The following is a 20513-nucleotide window of genomic DNA, read 5'->3' on the forward strand; positions in this document are numbered from 1 at the left end:
GTTGGTGGGAATGTCAAAGGGTGCAACCACTGTGGAAGGCAGTTTGGCGGTTCCTCAAAAAGCTGAATATAGAATTGCCATACGACCCAGCAATACCATTGCTAGGTATCTACTCAAAGGACTTAAGGGCAAAGACACAAACGGACATTTGCACACCAATGTTTATAGCAGCATTATTTACAATTGCAAAGAGTTGGAAACAGCCAAAATCTCCATCAACAGAAGAGTGGCTAAACAAACTGTGGTATATACATACGATGGAATATTATGCAGCTTTAAGACAAGATAAACTTATGAACCATGTAATAACATGGATGGACCTAGAGAATATTATGCTGAGTGAATCCAGCCAAAAACTAAAGGACAAATACTGTATGGTCCCACTGATGTGAACGGACATTCGAGAATAAACTTGAAATATGTCATTGGTAACAGAGTTCAGCAGGAGTTAGAAACAGGGTAAGACAATGGGTAATTGAAGCTGAAGGGATACAGACTGTGCGACAGGACTAGATACAAAAACTCAAAAATGGACAGCACAATAATACCTAATTGTAAAGTAATCATGTTAAAACACTGAATGAAGCTGCATCTGAGCTATAGGTTTTTGTTCTGTTCTGTTTTGTTTTGTTTTGATTTTACTATTATTACTTTTATTTTTTTCCCTATATTAACATTCTATATCTTTTTCGGTTATGTTGCTAGTTCTCCTAAACCAATGCAAATGTACTAAGAAATGATGATCATGCATCTATGTGATGATGTTAAGAATTAATGATTGCATATGTAGAATGGTATGATCTCTAAATGTTGGGTTAATTTCTTTTTTTCCGTTAATTAAAAAAAAAAAAAAAAAAGAGAAGGGATAATTGGAGCTGAAGGGATACAGACTGTACAACGGGACTGGATATAAAAACTCAAAAATGGACAGCACAATACTACCCAATTGTAATGCAATTATTTTAAAACACTGAATGAAGCTGCATGTGAGGTATAGGTTTTTTGTTTTTGTTTTTTTTGTTTTTTTTCTTTCTATTATTGTTTTAATTCTTATTCTGTTGTCTTTTTATTTCTTTTTCTAAATCGATGCAAATGTACTAAGAAATGATGAATATGCAACTATGTGATGTTATTAAGAATTACTGATTGTACATGTAGATTGGAATGATTTCTAATTGTTTTGTTAATTCTTTTTTTAATTAATAAAAAAAAATATTAAAAAAAAAATCAGTAACATTTCTATACACAAGCAACCTAGCTAAGAAGTCAGTTAAGCAAAAAATTCCATTCAAAATAGCAACTAAAAGAATCAAGTACTTAGGAATGAACTTAACTAAGGACATAAAGGACTTGTACACAGAAAACTACATAACATTGCTAAAAGAAATCAAAGGAGAGCTACATAGGTGGAAAGACATTCCCTGTTCATGGATAGGAAGGCTAAATATAGTTAAGATGTCAATTCTCCCCAAATTGATCTACAGAATCAACACAGTACCAATCAAAATTCCAACAACCGACTTTGAATCCATGTCAAATTCTGAAATATTTTCTACAAGTAATTGTGGTTCTGTGCTTTGGAATTTATAGCTTTTTTGTGTATATGTTATTTTTCGGAAAAAAAGTTGATTGTGATGATAAAATATTTAAGCCCTCTAGCCTCCTATATTCTGGAGCAGCTAGAAGGAAAAGTATGAGAGGATCGTATGGTAGTCCACAACAAAATCTGGGATCAGTCTTATAACTACTTGTTGAAGAGTGCTTTGAAAATGATTGCATTTTTATTTCTTTGCTTTGTATATGTGTTATACTATGCAATAAAAAAAGCTAAAAATTTAAAAAAGTATGTATTTACCCATAATACACAATATATAAGCATAATACATAGTAAAGAGGTACGCTTCAATATTTTGGGAAATTTGTATAAGTGGAACATTACTTTTGTATTATGTGGGCTAAATAAGCATATGCATTTGGTAAAATAGACTTAAAAACTTTTTCTTCTTCTGCAGCTTCTATAAACAGACCATAAAACACTGTTTACAGGTTTGCATTTCTCACTAGATCATTCCGAGTTGAGGAAATAGCAGGGTGCTTAACTCACGTAAGTTATACAGTAAATAATTGTTGCACCAAACCGAAGTTCTGGGAATAAAAGAAAGTTGAAACCATCATGGATTCAGAGTGTGAGAGCTTTCTAGAGCACGTTGGATTTTAGCAGGACCTTGAAAGAGAGATAAGACCTGGTTAGGAAGAAGAGAAAGGAAAGGACACTCCAAGCAGGGAGAGACATGTTAAGAGTAAAGAAAATCAGAAAGGGCAAGGGGATAGGAAGCATCCCTATCCCCATTTAATATACCAGATTGATTACTGTAATTATGGAAAAGGTAACAGAAGGATAAATCATCGGGGAACTCATAATCTAGGGTAGAGGTTTTAATTAGATCTAGTGAAGCTTTTGTAAGGGAAGTGGGTTGATGTGCTACCTCAGAGAGATGCACAAAGATGGAATAGAGGAAACTCTTCTTTTTCTACCACTCCACAATTTCCACCTGGCTTCACCAATCACCCTGTGAAGTCTGGTCTCCATGGTAGATCATTTCAACCAATTTCCTCTCAGCACCCTCAATGAGCTTTCTACATGTGTCAAGCCACTAAAATGATCTGAGTCTTGTTTTTTTTTCCTATACAATAGTACTGGGATCAATTCAACCATCCATTTTTATGTTCCTACATACAGGCTGCTAAATGCTGCTACAGAGAAGGACACAACTGTGCAGACTGGTACCACTACAAACTCACATTTCCAAACTCAGCAGTTTTGCAATCCTTATGCCCCTCCCATTCCCCAAAGTGGCCAGTTCTCATACCATCTATCCTGTCATCAAATGCTCTTCCTCCATTAGAACCAAAAGGTGAAATAACTCAAATGTACATTGATGGAAGAATGGATAAACAAAATGTGTATCCATACAACAGGATACTATTAGCCAGAAAAGGAAAGAAGCAATAATAAATGCTACAACATGAATGAACCTCAAAAACATTGTGCTAGGTGAAAGAAACTAGACACAAAAGGCCACATATTGTCTGATTCCACTTAGATGAAATATTCAAAATTGGAAGAAAGTAGGTTAGTGGTTGACAGGGGGAAGGGGGTAGTGACTGCTGATAGATATGGAGTTTCTTTTTTTTCTTATTTTTTTTTTAATTTTTTTATTAATCAAAAAAAAGAAAAGAAATTAACACAACATTTAGAAATCATTCCATTCTACAAATGCACTCAGTAATTCTTAGTAGCATCACATAGATGTATGATCATCATTTCTTAGTACATCTGCATCGATTTAGGAAAAGAACTAGCAAAACTGCAGAAAAAAATATAGAATGTTAATATAGAGAAGAGAATTAAAATAATAATACTAATAATATATATATATATATATATATAAAGGAAAAAGAAAAAAAAACAAAAACAAAAGATACAAACACACAAACAAACAAACAAAAAACCATATTTCAGGTGCAGCTTCATTTAGTGTTCCAACATAGTTACATTACACTTAGGTATTATTGTGCTGTCCATTTTTGAGTTTTTGTATCTAGTCCTGTTGCACAGTCTGTATCCCTTCAGCTCCAATTACCCATTATCTTACCCTGTTTCTAACTCCTGCTGGTCTCTGTTACCAATGATATATTCCAAGCTGATTCTCAAATGTCGGTTCACATCAGTGGGACCTTACAGTATTTGTCCTTTAGTTTTGGGCTAGACTCACTCAGCATAATGTTCTCTAGGTCCATCCATGTTATTACATACTTCATAAGTTTAGTCTGTCTTAAAGCTGCATAATATTTCATCGTAGGTATATGCCACAGTTTGTTTAGCCACTCGTCTGTTGATGAACATTTTGGCTGTTTCCATCTCTTTGCAATTGTAGATAATGCTGCTATAAACACTGGTGTGCAAATGTCCGTCTGTGTCTTTGCCCTTAAGTCCCTTGAGTAGATACCTAGCAGTGGTATTGCTGGGTCGTAATCCATTCTGCCATTCTATGTCTGTTGATTGGGAAATTCAGTCCATTAACTTTTAGTATTATTACTGTTTGGATAATATTTTCCTCTACCATTTTGGCTTTTGTATTATATATATCATATCTGATTTTCCTTCTTTCTACACTTTACTCCATACCTCTCTCTTCTGTCTTTTCGTATCTGACTCTAATGCTCCCTTTAGTATTTCTTGCAGAGCTGGTCTCTTGGTCACAAATTCTCTCAGTGACTTTTTGTCTATAAATGTTTTAATTTCTCCTTCATTTTTGAAGGACAATTTTGCTGGATATAGGAGTCTTGGTTGGCAGTTTTTCTCTTTTAGTAATTTAAATATATCATCCCACTGTCTTCTAGCTTCCATGGTTTCTGCTGAGAAATCTACACATAGTCTTATTGGGTTTCCCTTGTATGTGACAGATTGTTTTTCTCTTGCTGCTTTCAAGATCCTCTCTTTCTCTTTGACCTCTGACATTCTAACTAGTAAGTGTCTTGGAGAACGCCTATTTGGGTCTATTCTCTTTGGGGTGCGCTGCACTTCTTGGATCTGTAAATTTAGGTCTTTCATAAGAGTTGGGAAATTTTCAGTGAAAATTTCTTCCATTAGTTTTTCTCCTCCTTTTCCCTTCTCTTCTCCTTCTGGGACACCCACAACACGTATATTTGTGCGCTTCATATTGTCATTCAGTTCCCTGATCCCCTGCTCAAGTTTTTCCATTCTTTTCCCTATAGTTTCTGTTTCTTTTTGGAATTCAGATGTTCCATCCTCCAGTTCACTAATTGTAGCTTCTGTCTCTTTAGATCTACCATTGTAGGTATCCATTGTTTGTTCCATTTTTTCTTCTTTGTCTTTCACTCCCATACGTTCTGTGATTTGTTTTTTCAGATTTTCTATTTCTTCTTTTTGTTCAGCCCATGTCTTCTTCATGTCCTCCCTCAATTTATTGATTTGGTTTTTGAAGAATTTTTCCATTTCTGTTCGTATATTCAGCATTAGTTGTCTCAGCTCCTGTATCTCATTTGAACTATTGGTTTGTTCCTTTGACTGGGCCATATCTTCAATTTTCTGAGCGTCATCCATTATTTTCTGCTGGTGTCTGGGCATTTGATCAGATTTCCCTGGGTGTGGGACCCAGCTGGTTGAAAGCTTTTTCTGTGAAATCTCTGGGCTCTGTTTTCCTTTTCCTGCCCAGTAGGTGGCGCTCGTGGCGCTCGTCTGTCTGCACGGCAGTCGGCCCGGGAAACCGCGCGTGGAGGGCGGGGGGTGTCGCCGGCCGCCCTGGCTTGGGGGGGTGCCGGTCCTAATTGCCCAGCTGGCCCGAAACGCCAAGCGTGACAGGAGGGCCCCGCTATCCAACGTTCCCAGTCAGACCGGGGAGCCACGTGCGTGGAGGGCACCCCAGTCGTCAGCCGCCCCGGCCGGGAAAACGCGCGCCCCTCGGGTAGCTCACCGCAGCAGATTCTCCCTGCCCATTCAGCTGTTCCAGAATGGGGTATGCTGTCTTTTTGGTCTCTGTCGTGACTCCGGGAGCTGTTTTGTATTGTTTCTGTTTCTTTAGTTGCTTTTCTGGAGGAGGAACTAAGACCCGCGCGTCTTACTAAGCCGCCATCTTCTCCGGAAGTCCTGGAGTTTCTTTTTGAGGTGATAAAATATTCTGGAATTAGTGGTGTTGGATGCAAACAAAACTCTGTGAACATACTAAAATCCAATGACTTGTATACTTTAAAATGGAGAACTTTCTGCTATGTGATTTTTATCTTAATAAAGCTGTTACTATAAAAAAACAACAACCCTCTTCCTTAGCAGCTGATACTCTCTCCAACTTCACAATGAAAACTGAGGCTATATGATAATCTCAAATTTCCGTGTCCATGCCAACCCATTTATCTACACCTGTACTTACCTTTACCTTCTTTCATCCAGTCCCTTCGACTTAATTCAATCTCTTCTCCCCTCTAGAGGACAGATTATTCAATTGGCCCTCTCCTCTACTTTCAACTTATATACTTTTATGGCTCTTTCTTCAATTATTTCCCATCTTTAAAAACAAAACTCTTACTAGGAGACCTTAGAGTTACCACCCCCTCTTCTATGAAGCACCAATTTTCTCAAAAGACTCTGTTTAAAACTTAATTTCTCAAAGAAATAGAATATTTTATTATATAAAGACATTAAAGTTGGGTGGGCCATGGTGGCTCAGCAGACAGAGTGCTCGCCTGCCATGACAGAGGACCTGGGTTCATTTCCCCGTGCCTACCCATGTAAAAAAAACAAAAAAAAAACAAAAAAAAACAAAAAAAAACATTAAAGTTATCTGAAATGAAAAAAAAATTAGTAAAACAAAACTTTCACACAGAATTCAGAAGGAATGTTGATTTTTTTTTAAATTTGCACTTCCCCTTAACCCCTCATTGGGACCCCCCCTCTCTCTCTTTGGGAACTGTGAGTAACATTTCTCATACATTATGAGCACAGATTCAATTTTGTGACACCTGACCTCTACCCAGACCAAATTTAAAAATCCAACTTAACTAATTCAGAACAGCCACCAAAGGCAGTATATCACTGTCTTTTACTATTTAAACATGAAACTACATAATCTTTTTAACCAAGATGATATTTGATGACACATAAAGCATCTTTATTTTTCTTCAAGCCTCATGACATCTTTGCTTCCAAAAATGTTACTGTCCTTTTATCCCTTTTTTGCCTTCCTCTAAGTAATCTCTTAGATATGGTTCTGCTAACCTTGAATGTTGTCTAAGTAATAAAATCTCTGCTTTTTTCTATGTCTCAAGGTATGTTGGATACTTCTTTTGGCATAGGATCATTGTATATTGCCTTCAAAGCTTCTCTTCCATTTAAAATACATATAAAGCAATTTTTAGTTATTTTATAAGGATTGATGTGAAAAACAGAAGATTGTATACCAAAACACTAAAATAGTCATGGTTGAACATTTTGTCATAAGAAGCAATAATACTGCCTAGCTATATATTTTTCTGAGTGCTTTCTCATTGTAACCTGGGAACAACTCTAATAAATAGCGAATAATGCACAGATTTCCCCCCCTCATTCTATATTGGGGGAGGATGAGAGATAAGTGAATAGAAATAAATTTTTAGATTTACTTCATGAAATCCTAGGTCTGAATAAAGCAACATTTATGCATTAAGGACAGAAAAGCAGATGCTGTGAATATCACCGAATGATCACATGTAATTGGAGAAATGATTGTAGTCTAGTTTATGTATCTAAATTTTATGTATGTAACAGAATCTAGAGGCATAGAGGGTGAGTAAGATGGATAAGTCTCATCCTGTGGCAAAGAGAAAATGGGTAGGGAAAGGGAGAGAAAAAAATACAATTTCATATTGTGGTAAATCCTGTGAAAGCAAAACTGGGTGATAAAATGGGAGACAAAAAAAAAAAATTTGAGTCCACTATTACCTAAATCTTTAATTGTATCTTTCACTTTGAGGTTAGTAAGATTATCATTATTATGGTTATTATCGATGGAGATTTCCCTAAGTAGCCATCCTATGCAGCCATCTTTACTTTCAGATTCTATTTGACCTTGGAACAATCTTTCATTGATATTTCCTAAGGCTTTCCTAGACCTCCACAGTACCATATATTCCATATTCTTTTATCTCTTTTATCACATCTTAGTTTTTCTGCTATTATCTTCATTTGGTATTCTCCTAAACAGCCTCTTCTCTGGGCCTTGCCATGGGTCTCTTTTTCCTTCTCTTTCACATGCTTTCTGGACAGTTTCATCTACATTCAAAGCGAAGCAAAATCTACATGCTGATGACAACTTATCTAATTTAAACCACTCAGTACAGCAGGCTGTTCAAGCACAATTTAGGACTATGAGTATTGTGCAAGAAGGATGAGCCAGGAGAAAGTAGGAAGCTCTTGTCTATGGGTAGTACATCCTTCTTCTCTAAAAGGAAGGTATACAGACTTATGGACATTACCTGGGGGATGACAGCTCAGCCAGGCCTCCCCTTCATCCTTCCTATTGAAGAGAGACAAAAGCCTAATTAGAGTCACCAAAAGTTGAAACGGATGCCAGTGATGCAGAAAGAGAAAGGTCATATCTCTAGGGAGAAAGGCCATATAGACATGATCTAGTACAGCACAGATTATTCTAAGACAGTGGAATTTTATTTGTTGAAGTATTTGTGGATTAGGTATTTGATGAATAGATATCGACTGGTTAAATGAATGTTCAAATACTTCAATTGTTAGGGAGTTCACTACTTCTTTGCTGCTGCACAGCTTTGAAAAATCAAAGTTATTTTATATTTAGATATTTACTGGGATAATTGTAAACCAGGTCCTGTGCTAGGCATTTTGCATATAGTACCATTAATCCTCATAACAAGAGAGCAAGAAACCATTTATTATCCCATGTTAAAGAGAGAAACTGAAACTCAGATAAGAATCCCTTGTTCAAGGTCACCTATCTATGAAGCAGGAATTGAGACCTGGTGCTGGTACACCTCACACTGTTTTTTACATGTTTTAGTATGCACCTCTACAATCATCTCAAATTCTGATCTCTTTACCCTACACTTTCAGGTTATAGTGGAAAGGGCCTAAGCTTTTAAGAAAGAAAGATCTAGGTTGACAGCACTCCACTGTTACTTATTCAGCAGCATGATCTTTGACAAGTTATTTCTCAGATTCTGACTCTTCATTTTCTTATAAGCACATAGTGGCACTAAGTAAATGTTAGTATTCATCCTTTATTACTTTACCACACATTCTGTGATGCACTAAGTAATCTGTACATCAGTAATCCACTTAGCAAGGTGAAAGTATGCTTTATTCATCTTTATCTTTGCTTCCATTTGAAAAACCTTAGTAGTAATAACAGTTGCATTTATTACACTGCCATACCTATCCTGGTGCCTAGAGAAATAACTGGCATACAGAAGATCAATAAATATGTTAAATGAATAAATGGTTTGTTGGGTATTCCCAATTACACTGACTGGTTCTTGAGGGAAGAGTTACCATTTGTTGCACTGCTGACTCATCCTGGTGCTTAGTACATAATCAAAAAATATATGTTAAATGAACAGTTTGTGGTGAACAAATTGCTTTCCCAAATTACATGATTAACTTTTTGAGGGCAGGATCCACCCCTGAAACTCAGAGTACATTTCTAAACTCCACCTAGAATGTAGTAGTGGGCCTGAATTGTAGATGTTACACTGTCTCCTGAATAGAACTGTCAATATGCCTAATATACCGTCAGGCACTGAGGAAGATACAAAGATTTTATCACGCAAAGATCATGTGGTGTGGTGGTGGATACTGGAATTTTTGCAAACAGTTGATTACCCATAAATCTTTGCTAAATGACACCTGGGCCAAGAGTCTTCCTGCCTCCCAGTTTTCCTGTCTTTCTACAACTCAATGATCAAGTTCTGACGCTGGGGTCACACAGCGTCCGTCCGTTTGGCCTCAAGACAGCTCTTCAGAGAGTAAAAATCAATGACTATGTGGATTTGAAACATCTTTTCTAGATCCAGTCTCCTCCAGCTCTCTCTACAGTTGATGAGGCATCCACTAGGGATACGCTGGACCGGGCATGGCTCTCCTTGATGCAAGGGCAACATCCGCTCCCCGCCTCCTCCCACCTCGTTCTGGGCTTGGATTCACCTGAGGGCCTTAGCCCAGTCGCTCTGAAGTCTCAAAGGCGCCGCCATGTTGACCCCACCTCCACCAGCCGGCCTCTTCCACCTGCTCGGCTCTTTCCCGGAAGTGGCTCCCCAGGACAGGCTGAGGAGAAAGCGGAGGGCGGGAGCTACACTAAGAGACCACCAATGAAAATACGCGGTGCCCCATCCCTTCCTATGCGTGCCCAGGCCTGGCTGGAGGGGCCGGTGTTTGAGAGGAGCGAAGAAAGAGCCTAGCTGCTATCCAGACTGTCGCTGCAAAATCGACGCGCCACGCAGGAGCGCGCGTTCAGGTCCTCTGTGTCCCTACCGGGTGAGCATGGTGTGACGTGCCGGGTGGCGTGCGGGGACTGACGGCACGCTTCCTCTCCTTAAAGTGGGGAGGAGCCTTAGGTTACCTGGCCACTTGGATTTCTGTGTCTTCCCATTTTTTCCGTGCCTTCCTTTTCCAAATCGCCCTGCACAGTCTGGCTGCCGACGTTCTGATTTAAGAACAAGGGTCTTCCTCATTTTACTCCTGGGGACACTGAAGCCGGGAAATAATGGGGGAAGAGTACGGTAGTATTTACTGAGTCCCTGTTGTAGTCCATGCATTTTTTCACCAATTATTATATTATTCTTCACTTTAATCCTGCAATTGAATGTTATTAACAAGGAAACAAAACTAAAAAGTTACATGTGAGGCGTGGTATTAGGATTGGAACCCAGATCTCTTTCTTGGCTTAGGATCTAGGGCACTGCCCCATGTGCATAATCTAAAAGATTTGTCTGTTGCCTTTGAAGAAGTCAGTGTGGTTAGGAAGAGGAAACATGCCATAGGAACCATCATTTATTGAACTCTGGAAGTGTCAGATTCCTTACGTGCATTAGCTCATTTAGTCTTCAACAATCCTGCAAAGTGGAAATTATTTACTTCTATTTTTCATGAGAGATTAAGCTTGCCCAAGATCACCCAGTGAGTCTGACAAAACTGGATTTCCAACTCAAGTCTGTTTTCAAAGCCCATTTTCCAACAACCCTCTTAAGATTATAGTGTTTTTCAAAGCAAGAGTTTTGTGTAGGGCCAAAGAGCCCTGAAATCCCTCTCATGACTTCCCCATTCCTTCAGGATAAAAAGTAAACTACTTTACAAGGCCTGCAAGGTCCTGCCATGATGACATATCTCAGCACTCCAGTTTTTTGTTGTTGTTGTTGCCCTATTCTCCCCATACTCTATACTCCAGTCAGAATGAACTTTCTATTTTCTTATGTGTTGAATCTTTCTCCACTCTTGTGCCTGGACATGCTTTTCCCTTGGCCAGGAATATTCTTCCTCCCCATCCATGGGTAACTCATTCATGTTTTCAAGGCAATTCATCCTTCAAGGCTTAGCTCAGAATCACTTCCTCCAGGAAACCTTCCCAGCCTATTCCTACCTTTGTCTGAGTATGTAGCCCTCTTCTGTCTTGCCGGTCTTAGTCACACTGTATAATAAACTATCGTTTGACTATGTTGTAAACTTCATGTACGCATGGATTGTCTTAGTCACTCCTGATCATCAGCTCTAGCATAGTGCTGGTACTAGAGGGACTCAGTGATTATTTGTTTAGTGAGTCAGAGACACAGGAAAGACATTAAGGTTTCCTAGCTCCATTACAGCCTTTCTTGGTGAAATTTGTACCAAGTCTGATGTCATTTTTTCTCACTCTTTTCTAAAGTTCTTTCCATATGAGTACTCTGAGGCAGGTAATCTTTAAAAGATAGTGGGCAAATACCTCACATTTTTGTATAGTTGACAAAGCGCTCTCCCTCACAGACTCAACTCTTGCTCTGCTCCCAGCATATTGTATGCTGTAGCCACATTAAATTCTCTCCATTCCTCTCATGTATCAACCCTACCCATATTTAGGTATTCTCCCCAATATTAAATTCTGTTCTTCTCCAGGCATATAAGGCCAATAGTAGAAAACAAAAGAGATTAATTCTGTTGGGGTGAATTTTAGAGATAGCTTCTCCAAAAAGGTGACATTTCATCGAGCACCTATTCTATTAGTAGAATCCATTGAGCATATCTAGTGCCATTTGCTGTGTTAAGTGTTCTCACATACCTTATCTCTTTCAGTCCAGTTCAAACCATTTTGCAAGCCTGTTCTCCGCCAGGCCTAGTGCTAGGTAGTGCTAAGGGCAGCAAGGAGAATCAGGCCCACTGTCTGTCCTCAAAGAACATACAGTCTAGCAGAGAAAGACAGGCTGTAACAGTGTGATTTGGTAAGTACTATTTATAAAAGAGGAACCATGTATAAATCATATACCTGCTTTAACCTTGCCTCCATTGATGCTCTAGAGTCTCCCCAAGATGTCAACCTCAGTCCCTAATGGCCATACTTGGGCTCAGAAAGTGAAGAAGGAGGATGAAGAGGACCCGCTGGATCAGCTCATCTCCCGCTCTGGCTGTGCTGCCTCCCACTATGCAGTGCAGGAGTGCATGGCCCAGCACCAGGACTGGCGGCAGTGCCAGCCAGAGGTGCGAGCCTTCAGGGACTGTATGAGTGAACAGCAGGCAAGGCGGCGGGAGGAGTTGCAGAGGAAGAAAGAACAAACCAGTGCCCACCACTGACATCCCAAGCTACCTATCCCCAGAGGATGGCCCTGAAGAAAGCAGCACCCAGAGATCATAGGAAGAAATCCTAAATGGTGGAAGTGTGGGCCCTGAGATCTAAAACTTGGGGATACCCTTTAGGACGGGTTGAGAGCCAGATAGCCATGAATTTGGACATAACTGTCATGTTTTCATAGTCAGATCCCACACATCTTACCCATCTTGTTCCACCAGTACTGCCGTGTAAAATGAGTTAAGGGTGCCCCGCTACCCCAGATCTGAGTCAGTGTGGAAAGAGCTGATTACATAGACTTTTTTAATTTTAAATGTAAATTCACATCTAAAGGTAAATTGGTGGCCTGATCAGATCTTTGTTTATTCAGTCATTGATGTAACAAAAGGAAATTGTTCTGAGACTCTTCACATGTGCCAGGCACATGTGTTGGCACATGTGCTAGAAGCTGATGTGATAAATAACAAGATCATGCTGCTTAGGGTCTAGTTTGAAAGAAATAAAATAACACTGCATTCATGCTGCTTAGAGTCCAGTTTGAGAGAAAAATAAAACAATACTGGAAAAGCTAACAAATTCATGACAATGACATAACTGCCTTTAGCTTTCATCAGTTGTTCTGAATGCTTCATCTGGTCTAAAGGGAGAAAGAAAGCAGTGGAAGACTTCTTTCAGCAAACACTGAATACCTGTTATATGCCAGACCTCTGAATTAATCAGATACAGAATGTGGCCTCAACAAATCCCAACCCCCAAAAACACAACATTGGCCTAACACTTATAAATTATCATTAACATTAAAATGCAGACTTCTCAGCTTTTGAAAAATGGAAAATCTGTCAACATGGAGTTTGTTTTCCCACTTGGCAATAATTTGGTAAATCTGGATTACAGTGTCTCCTTTCTGGGGTGCTGTGTTCTCTATTTCATAAGAGTTGCTACAACTTCTCATTTTTCTTCCATGAAAAAACATTCACTTACTTCCTGCTTAGCCCTTTAAGGCATGGAGTGGAATGCCACAGAAGCTGATATGAAAAGAGGGTCATATGCTCACATCATAAGTAGCAAACATTTCTTGGGCACCTATATATTAGAAATCCAAGTCCAAAGTATAATAGGTCTACCTAAACCTACTCTGAACCTTGTGTTGGTATTTTGGGGAAGAAGAAAAGATGATAATAGGAGAAGCAGTCAAAAGAACAATAAAATCCTATTTCCACCTTCAAGCTTATAGTGGGATGAATGGGTACATATATAAAGTTGAATCTCTACGAGACCATATAGGCTCAGTGCTGTGGGTCGTTAGAAGGAGCAAGCAGTGTGGACTGGAGCTGTCAGCAAAGGTCTGAGAGGCGGAGTTGAGTAGAACTTTTCAAGACTTCAAGTGGACATTACCTATTTCTAACATGTAACACAAAGGATTACCATCCAGAATAAATAATAATATTCACGCTATTGAAAGGATCATAAATTAGTAAAACTTTTGAAGGGTAATATTTAAAATATTTAAACAGTAATTCCTCTTTCAGGAATCCTTTTTTTTTTTTTATTTTTATTTTTTATTTAAGGAAGCAATACATTTAGAACCACCAAAAATGGATTATCTTAGTTAGCTTAACAATAGGCATATTTAAATAAAGTATCCCGCCAAGTTGGCTTAGAGAAAAAGGTTACATCTGAGCAACAAAAGAGGTTCTCTGGGGGTGACTTTTAGGCATAATTATAAGTAGGCTTAGCCTATCCTTTGCAGGAATAAGTTTCATAGGGGCGAACCCCAAAATTGAGGCTCAGCCTATTGAACTGGATATCCCTGCTGCTTGTAAGAATCTTATGAGTTCCACAGATGGGGAAGTTAAATATTTCCTTCTTTCTCCCTAGTCCTTCAAAAGGACTTTGCAAATACTTTTTTTTTCTTTTATATATATATATATATTTCTTTTAATTGTAAACAACAAACAAACATACAAATGTTCTTGACATACAAACATTCTTGACATGGTTACCATCAGTGGCTCACAATGTCATCACATAGTTGTGTATTCATCACCATGATCATTTTTTTTTAATTTATTAATTAAAAAATAAAACTACATAATCCATAATTCACAATATCATCACTTAGTTGCATATTCATCATTTCTTAGAACATTTGCATTAATTCAGAAAAAGAAAAAGACAATAGAAAAAGAAAGAAAACGAACACAGGGAAAAAAATAAAAAGATTATATCTACCATACCCCTTACCCCTTGCTTTCATTGATCACTAGCATTTTGCAAATACTTTTTTATTTTCTGCCCAAATTACTCTGGGATATATTGGGGCATCACACTAACTTGTACAAACCATCAGTTCTTAGCCCTATTCGATAGTCCATGTAATTGTGTTCAAATAAAGTGATAATGCAAGTTAAATTAGATAATGCACTACACAAAATATAAATTTTGCACCAAATAAACATCCCTTCCTTTGTACACACATTGAAATTTTAAAATATGGACCTTATCATCCTTACCCTGTATTCTGATTTTAACCTTAGTCCTATCCAAATCAGCTTCATTCATATCTTTAGTTGAAGTCTGATCCCTTTTCAACTTTTTAATAAGGTAATGCTGAGTTTTATAGCTTCAGTGCTCTAACTCGGAGTCTTAGCTGTCACATGCATGTGTGTGGGAACTTTTGATTAGGTTACTTCAATTGAGATGTGACCCACCTCATTCAAAGTGGTCTTAATCTTACTGGAGTCCTTTATAAGAGGATAAACAGAGATGAAATTGAGAGAATTTTAGAGAAAAAGCCCCCAGAGATGCTGAAAGAGGACACTGAAATCAGGAAGCCACTGAAACCAGAGGCTGAGAGCAATGAAATCTGGGAGAGAAGGAGCAGCAGATGTCGCCAAGTGCTGGCCATGTGGCAGAGGATTCCCAGATCAGCAGCAGCCTTTATTCAGAGAAGGTATCTCTGTTCAGAGAAGGTATCTTCCTGTTGATGTCTTTTTTTGGGCATTTTCATGGCCTTGGAATTGCAAACTTGGGAGCTAATAAATCCCTATTGTTAAAAGCCAATCCACAGAGAGGGCGGCATCTGACTTCTAAGCGGGGACACCTTTGTATCATGCGCTACAAGAGAGTGAATTCAAAATGGGTGATGTTAAGAAGGGCAGGAAGATCTTTTTGTTCAGAAGTGTGCTCAGTGCCATACCATGGAAAAGGGAGGCAATCAAAAGACTGGGCCAAATCTGCATGGTCTCTTTGGGAGGAAAACAGGTCAGGCCCCTGGATTTTCTTACACAGATGCCAACAAGGCAAAAGCATCACTTGGGAAAAGGAGGCACTGTTGGAGTATTTGGAGAATTCCAAGAAGTACATCCCTGGAACAAAAATGATCTTTGCTGGCATTAAGAAGAAGGCAGAAAGGGCAGACTTGATAGTTTATCTCAAAAAAGCTACTAGAAAGTAATAGCTGGCCACTGCATTATTTATTATAAAACAGATTCTTGGACTTTTTTACATGTATTATATTTAAATTGATCTCATACACCAGAATTCAGATCATGAATGGCTGACACTATATTTTTGTTGGACAGTCCTGAGTTAAATAAGATTATCTTATAGTTAAATGAATATGGTCAAGCTTTTAAAATTTTAATAGTAATTCTTGTTTGGCAAGTGTTATCACTATTTCTCCTTTCTAATGATATAATTGGACTTGAGGCTAGATTGAATTAGTAATGTTCATCTTTTCACAGAGATGAAGGCCAAGTCATAATCTATGAATTGGTTTTATATTTAGATTTATATAACAGGTTTTATGAAGATACTTGAATACAAGGGAAATCCCTTCACTCTCGCATAGAACACAGCAAGACTTACCTGGAATTCAACAGGTGTTCCTCAGCCTGTTTAAAGGCAGTTGCTGAAAATAAGGTAGCTGTGGCCACTTTATCTTTTTGGTCTTAACTGTGTCAACCAAATTAAAATTCCCTGAATTTTAACATCAGAAATGTTGATTTTTAATTAACAAAAGGCATTTTTGCATGGTTTATGTATAATACCCAATTGAGAATGCAGAACACATCTCACATTTTATAGATAATCTGTAAAGTTGAATGTTTTCAAAAGTCAGTGTGACAAGTTAAATTTTGCTTTTTAATTCTTTACTAGCTTAAATCAGACTAAGCTATAACTGAGGTTGTCTTTAAACTGCTTTTCAAAACCACATAAAAATTGGAGAGCCATTGAATTATGTGAGTTTGGTCATGATGCGTTTGCCACCTCATAAGGATTTAGGTAGAGGACACAGACTATCAGTACACGTTGTAAATTTTGTTATCATAAGGCTTAAGATGATTAAAAAAAAAAAACACAGACTATGAAAAAAAAAGCTTTACCAAACCAAAACACACACTAAAATATCAAAATGCTCATGTGTCAACAAGAGATTACAAAATGTACAAAGAAACAGGAAATGATAGTCCAGGCAAAAAAGATTGAAGCATTAGAAACCATCTATGAGGAAGATCAGATCTGGGACATAGCAGACAAAAAGTTTTTTAAAAACAATCTTAAATATGCTCAAAGGACTAAAGAAAGGGCTAAAGGAAAGCATGAACAAAGAACTAAAGGAACAGACACAGAATTTATCAATAGAGAGATGGAAATTATGAAAAGGAACAGGCAGAGCTGAAGACCATAATAATTAAAAATTCCCTAGAGGAGTTTGTCCCAGTTTAAAAATATTATGTATCCCAGAAAAGCCATGTCTTAATCTTGATTCAATTTTGTGGAGGCAGCTGTTTCTTTTAATCCTGATTCAATAGGTTGGCAACCTTTGATTAGATTATCTCCACTGAGATGTGGCGCACCCAATTGTCGGTGTGAGCTTTGATTAGATGGAGATGCAACTCCACCCATTCCAGTTTTAGTTTACTGGAATTCTTTAAAAGAGAAAACATTTTGGAGAGAGCGAGAAATGACAGAAACAAGTGCCGACAGACTTGAGAGCAGAGCTGCCAGATGTTGACACCTGGAGAACAGAGATACAGATGTTTGGAGATGCTTGGAGCCCAGAAGACGTTGCCATGAGATGTTGAGCAAGCCATAACCTAGAGAAAGTCAAGGGAAGCCAAGAGATGAAAACCAGCCCTGAAGAAGCAAAGTGAGGAACCCTCACAGGAACAGAGGCTGAAAGCAACAAAGTCCAGGAGCAAGAGACCAGCAGATGTCAGCCATGTGACTACCCAGCTGACAGAGGTGTTCCTGACCTTTCTTGAATGAAGGCAACCTCTTGTTGGTGCCTTAATTTGGACACTTTCACTTCCTTAGAACTGAAAACTTGTAACTTATTAAATTCCCCCTTTTAAAAGCTGTTCCAGCTCTGGTATATCGCATCCTGGCAGCTTGCAAACTAGAATTGAGTTCAACAGCAGACTGGAGTTGGCAGAAGACAGAAGCAGCAAACTTGGAGATGACAACTGAAATCATCCAGTCTGAGGAACAAAAGGAAGAAAGAATGAAGAAAAGTGAACAGAGCTGAGGAACCTGTTGGATATCACCAAGCATAACAATGTACACCTTATGGGAGTCTCAGAAGGAAAAGAAAGAGAGAAAAGGGCAGAGAGAATGTCCAAAGAAATAATGACTGAAAACTTCCCAAATTCAGTGACAGTCATGAATACACATATCCAATATTTTCAACCAACTCCAAAGAGGATAAACCCCAATAAACCCACACCATACCATGTTTCAATAAAACTGTCAAATGCCAATGATAAAGAGAATGCTGAAAGCCAAAGAAGGAAACAATATGTCATATACAAGGTAGCTTCATAAGATTAAGTGCCATCTCTCATTAAAAAACATGGAAGCAAGAAAGAAGTGGGAAGATATTTAAAGTGCTGAAAGCAAAGAATTGCCAACCAAGAATTCTATATCCAACAAAACTGTCTTTCAAAATGGTGGGGGGGATTGACATTTTCAGATAAACAAAAGCTGAGGGTCTTTGTCACCACTAAAACAGCCCTCTAAGAAAGCTAAAGGGAGTTCTAAAGGTTGAAAGGAAAGGACACTAACAACTGAATAAAACCACATGAAGAAATAAAGATCTCTGGTAAAGATAATGACATGAGTAAATATAAGTGCCACTACTACTGAAGTTTTGATTTGTAAATCCCCTTTTTACTTCTTACAGGATCTAAAAGTCAAATGCATAAAAGGTAATGAGAGCTCAATAGTTTTGGACTCAATGTATAAGCATGTAATTTGTTACAAGAATTACATAAAGATGGGGGGAATTAGGGGTGTAAAAACAGTTTATGTATGCTATTGAAGTTAAGTTGGTATAAAAGTAAATGAGACTGTTCTAGATTTAGGATGTTAAACTAAAGCCCCATGGTAACCACAAAGAAAATATCAAGAATATGTAAACTCAGAAAGTAGAGGACAGGTTACCAGGAGTGGAGGCCAGGTACTATGAGAAAACAATGCAAAATGAGTGTAAGGTTTCAGTTTGGGGTGCAGGGAAACTTCTAATAATGGATAGTGGTGAAGGTACTATAACATTGTGAATGTGAGTAATACCATTGAATGGTATGTGTGAAAGGGGTGAGGATGGGAAGATCTAAGTTGTATTATATTTTCACCATTAAAGAGTAACTAAAGAGATAATGACAATTAAATGCAATTTATGCTACTAAATGGGATCTAAGAATGGAGGAGAAAAGGCACAAAAGAATATTAATGGTACATAAGAAAAAATTGAAGAACGAAATGAGCATATGCTAATGTTTTTGTTCGTTGTTAAATTTTTTTAATTAATAAATAATAAAAAATTGGAATATAGATGTAAGCTTTACATCAGCATTAAATTTCTTGAACTTGATAACTGCACTTAAGGTGATTACATAAGTGAACATCTTTATTTGTAGGAAATGTTCATGGAAGTTATTATTTGTTTAAGGAATATGATGTGTGCAACCTGCTTCCAAATTTTCAGAAGACAAATGACGAGAGAGAGAAAGAAAGATGATAAATGAATAGTGTGTTGGTCTATAGCTATGTATACCAGAAAAACATGTTCTTAAATTTTATCAGTTTCTATGGGTGTGAATCCTTATAAACAGGACATTTTGATGGGCTTACTGCAGAAAAGGAATGGCCCAGGATGGGTCTTAATCCTATTACTGAAAGTCTTATAGGGAAGGTCACAGAGACAGCAGCCAGAAGCTGAAAGTCAGTGGAACCTGGAAGGGAGAGGCCAGGAGAGGTTGCCATATGCATTACCATGTGACAGAGGAGTCCAGGACCAAGGATCTCTGACAGCCAGCTCCAGAATACCAATCTTTGGGAAAGAAAGCATTGCCTTGAGAATGCCTTGATTTGGACTTCTCCTGGCCTCAAAAATATGAGCCAGTGAATTCCCATTGTTTAAACCAACCCATTGCATGATATTTGCTTTAGCAACAAGGAAATTAAAACAATGATATGGCAAAGGTGAGGGGGTATTGGAATTGGTGGATCTGGGTATCTGGGCGCTGGTTCACACTGGATTCTCTGTAAGCAGTTTGTATTATTTTTGCAACTGTTAGGTATATTTTAAAGTATTACAAAATAAAATATAATAGCCATGGTGGGGTGGGGGTGGGATGTTATGGGGATAATATCTGAGAAAAAGAATGGAAGAACATTCTTAGCATCTCAGGAGGAGAATATGCTTTCAGAACAGTTATTTAGAGGGAACAAATTTTGGAGACTCCAACTCTTATGAGGAACTAACAATGAGTGGGTCAAGGGATGTATCTGATTAGGCAAAGGAGGCTCTGTTGCTACCCAAACCTGTCCTCAAAATAAATGGGAAAATTCCTATTTCATAGGCTTATTAAGAGAATTAAATGTGGGATGAAACATAAATAATAGCTAATAAAAGCTTACAATTTACTCAAATGTTGTAACTAATATTTATTGAGCTACCCAGACAGTCTGGTTCCAGAGCCTATGCTTCCAAGCTGTATGACATGTGGTTTTCAAATCCAAGTTATGCCATTTCTAGCTATGAGACTTTGGGCAATTAAATTGGATCTGTTTTCTCATCTGTAAAAACGGAGTTATATATAGTACCTTCTTCATAGGGTTGTTGAGAAGAATGAATTGAGGCACAGAGCTTGGAACACTGTCTGGCAAATA

At 38.0% G+C, this 20513-nt stretch overlaps 2 protein-coding genes and 1 pseudogene across 6 annotated transcripts in view; 2 read left to right on the forward strand and 1 right to left on the reverse strand.

Annotated features, from left to right (window-relative positions):
* PAAF1 (proteasomal ATPase associated factor 1) overlaps positions 1 to 10025 on the reverse strand; it is a 159173-nt gene extending 149148 nt beyond the window's left edge. For 2 of the 5 annotated variants that reach the window (XM_077113616.1, XM_077113620.1), the window contains exons 1-2: positions 9728 to 10015; positions 8032 to 8072 (exon numbers count right to left, since the gene is read on the reverse strand). In XM_077113616.1, coding sequence (XP_076969731.1) covers positions 8032 to 8072; positions 9728 to 9774 — 88 coding nt within the window. In that variant the 5' untranslated portion in view covers positions 9775 to 10015. Of the gene's footprint in view, positions 1 to 8031; positions 8073 to 9727 lie in introns of all 5 variants that reach the window. The other 3 variants (XM_077113619.1, XM_077113617.1, XM_077113618.1) reach the window with 3 other exon arrangements.
* COA4 (cytochrome c oxidase assembly factor 4 homolog) lies at positions 9424 to 12855 on the forward strand. Its single transcript, XM_077113621.1, has 2 exons — positions 9424 to 10057; positions 12068 to 12855. Exon 2 carries the CDS (start codon positions 12080 to 12082, stop codon positions 12338 to 12340), a length of 261 nt encoding a protein of 86 aa, XP_076969736.1. The 5' UTR covers positions 9424 to 10057; positions 12068 to 12079; the 3' UTR covers positions 12341 to 12855.
* Positions 12856 to 13329: 474 nt separating this feature from the next.
* On the forward strand, positions 13330 to 19218 carry LOC143644526 (cytochrome c pseudogene; annotated as a pseudogene).
* The last annotated feature ends 1295 nt before the right edge of the window (positions 19219 to 20513 follow it).

The sequence above is a fragment of the Tamandua tetradactyla genome, chromosome 8 (assembly GCF_023851605.1).
Source record: "Tamandua tetradactyla isolate mTamTet1 chromosome 8, mTamTet1.pri, whole genome shotgun sequence".
NCBI lineage: Eukaryota > Metazoa > Chordata > Mammalia > Pilosa > Myrmecophagidae > Tamandua > Tamandua tetradactyla.

Bases quoted from the DNA above. Each gene is read 5' to 3' on its own strand.
- COA4 (XM_077113621.1), top strand. From the start codon at position 12,080: ATGTCAACCTCAGTCCCTAATGGCCATACTTGGGCTCAGAAAGTGAAG.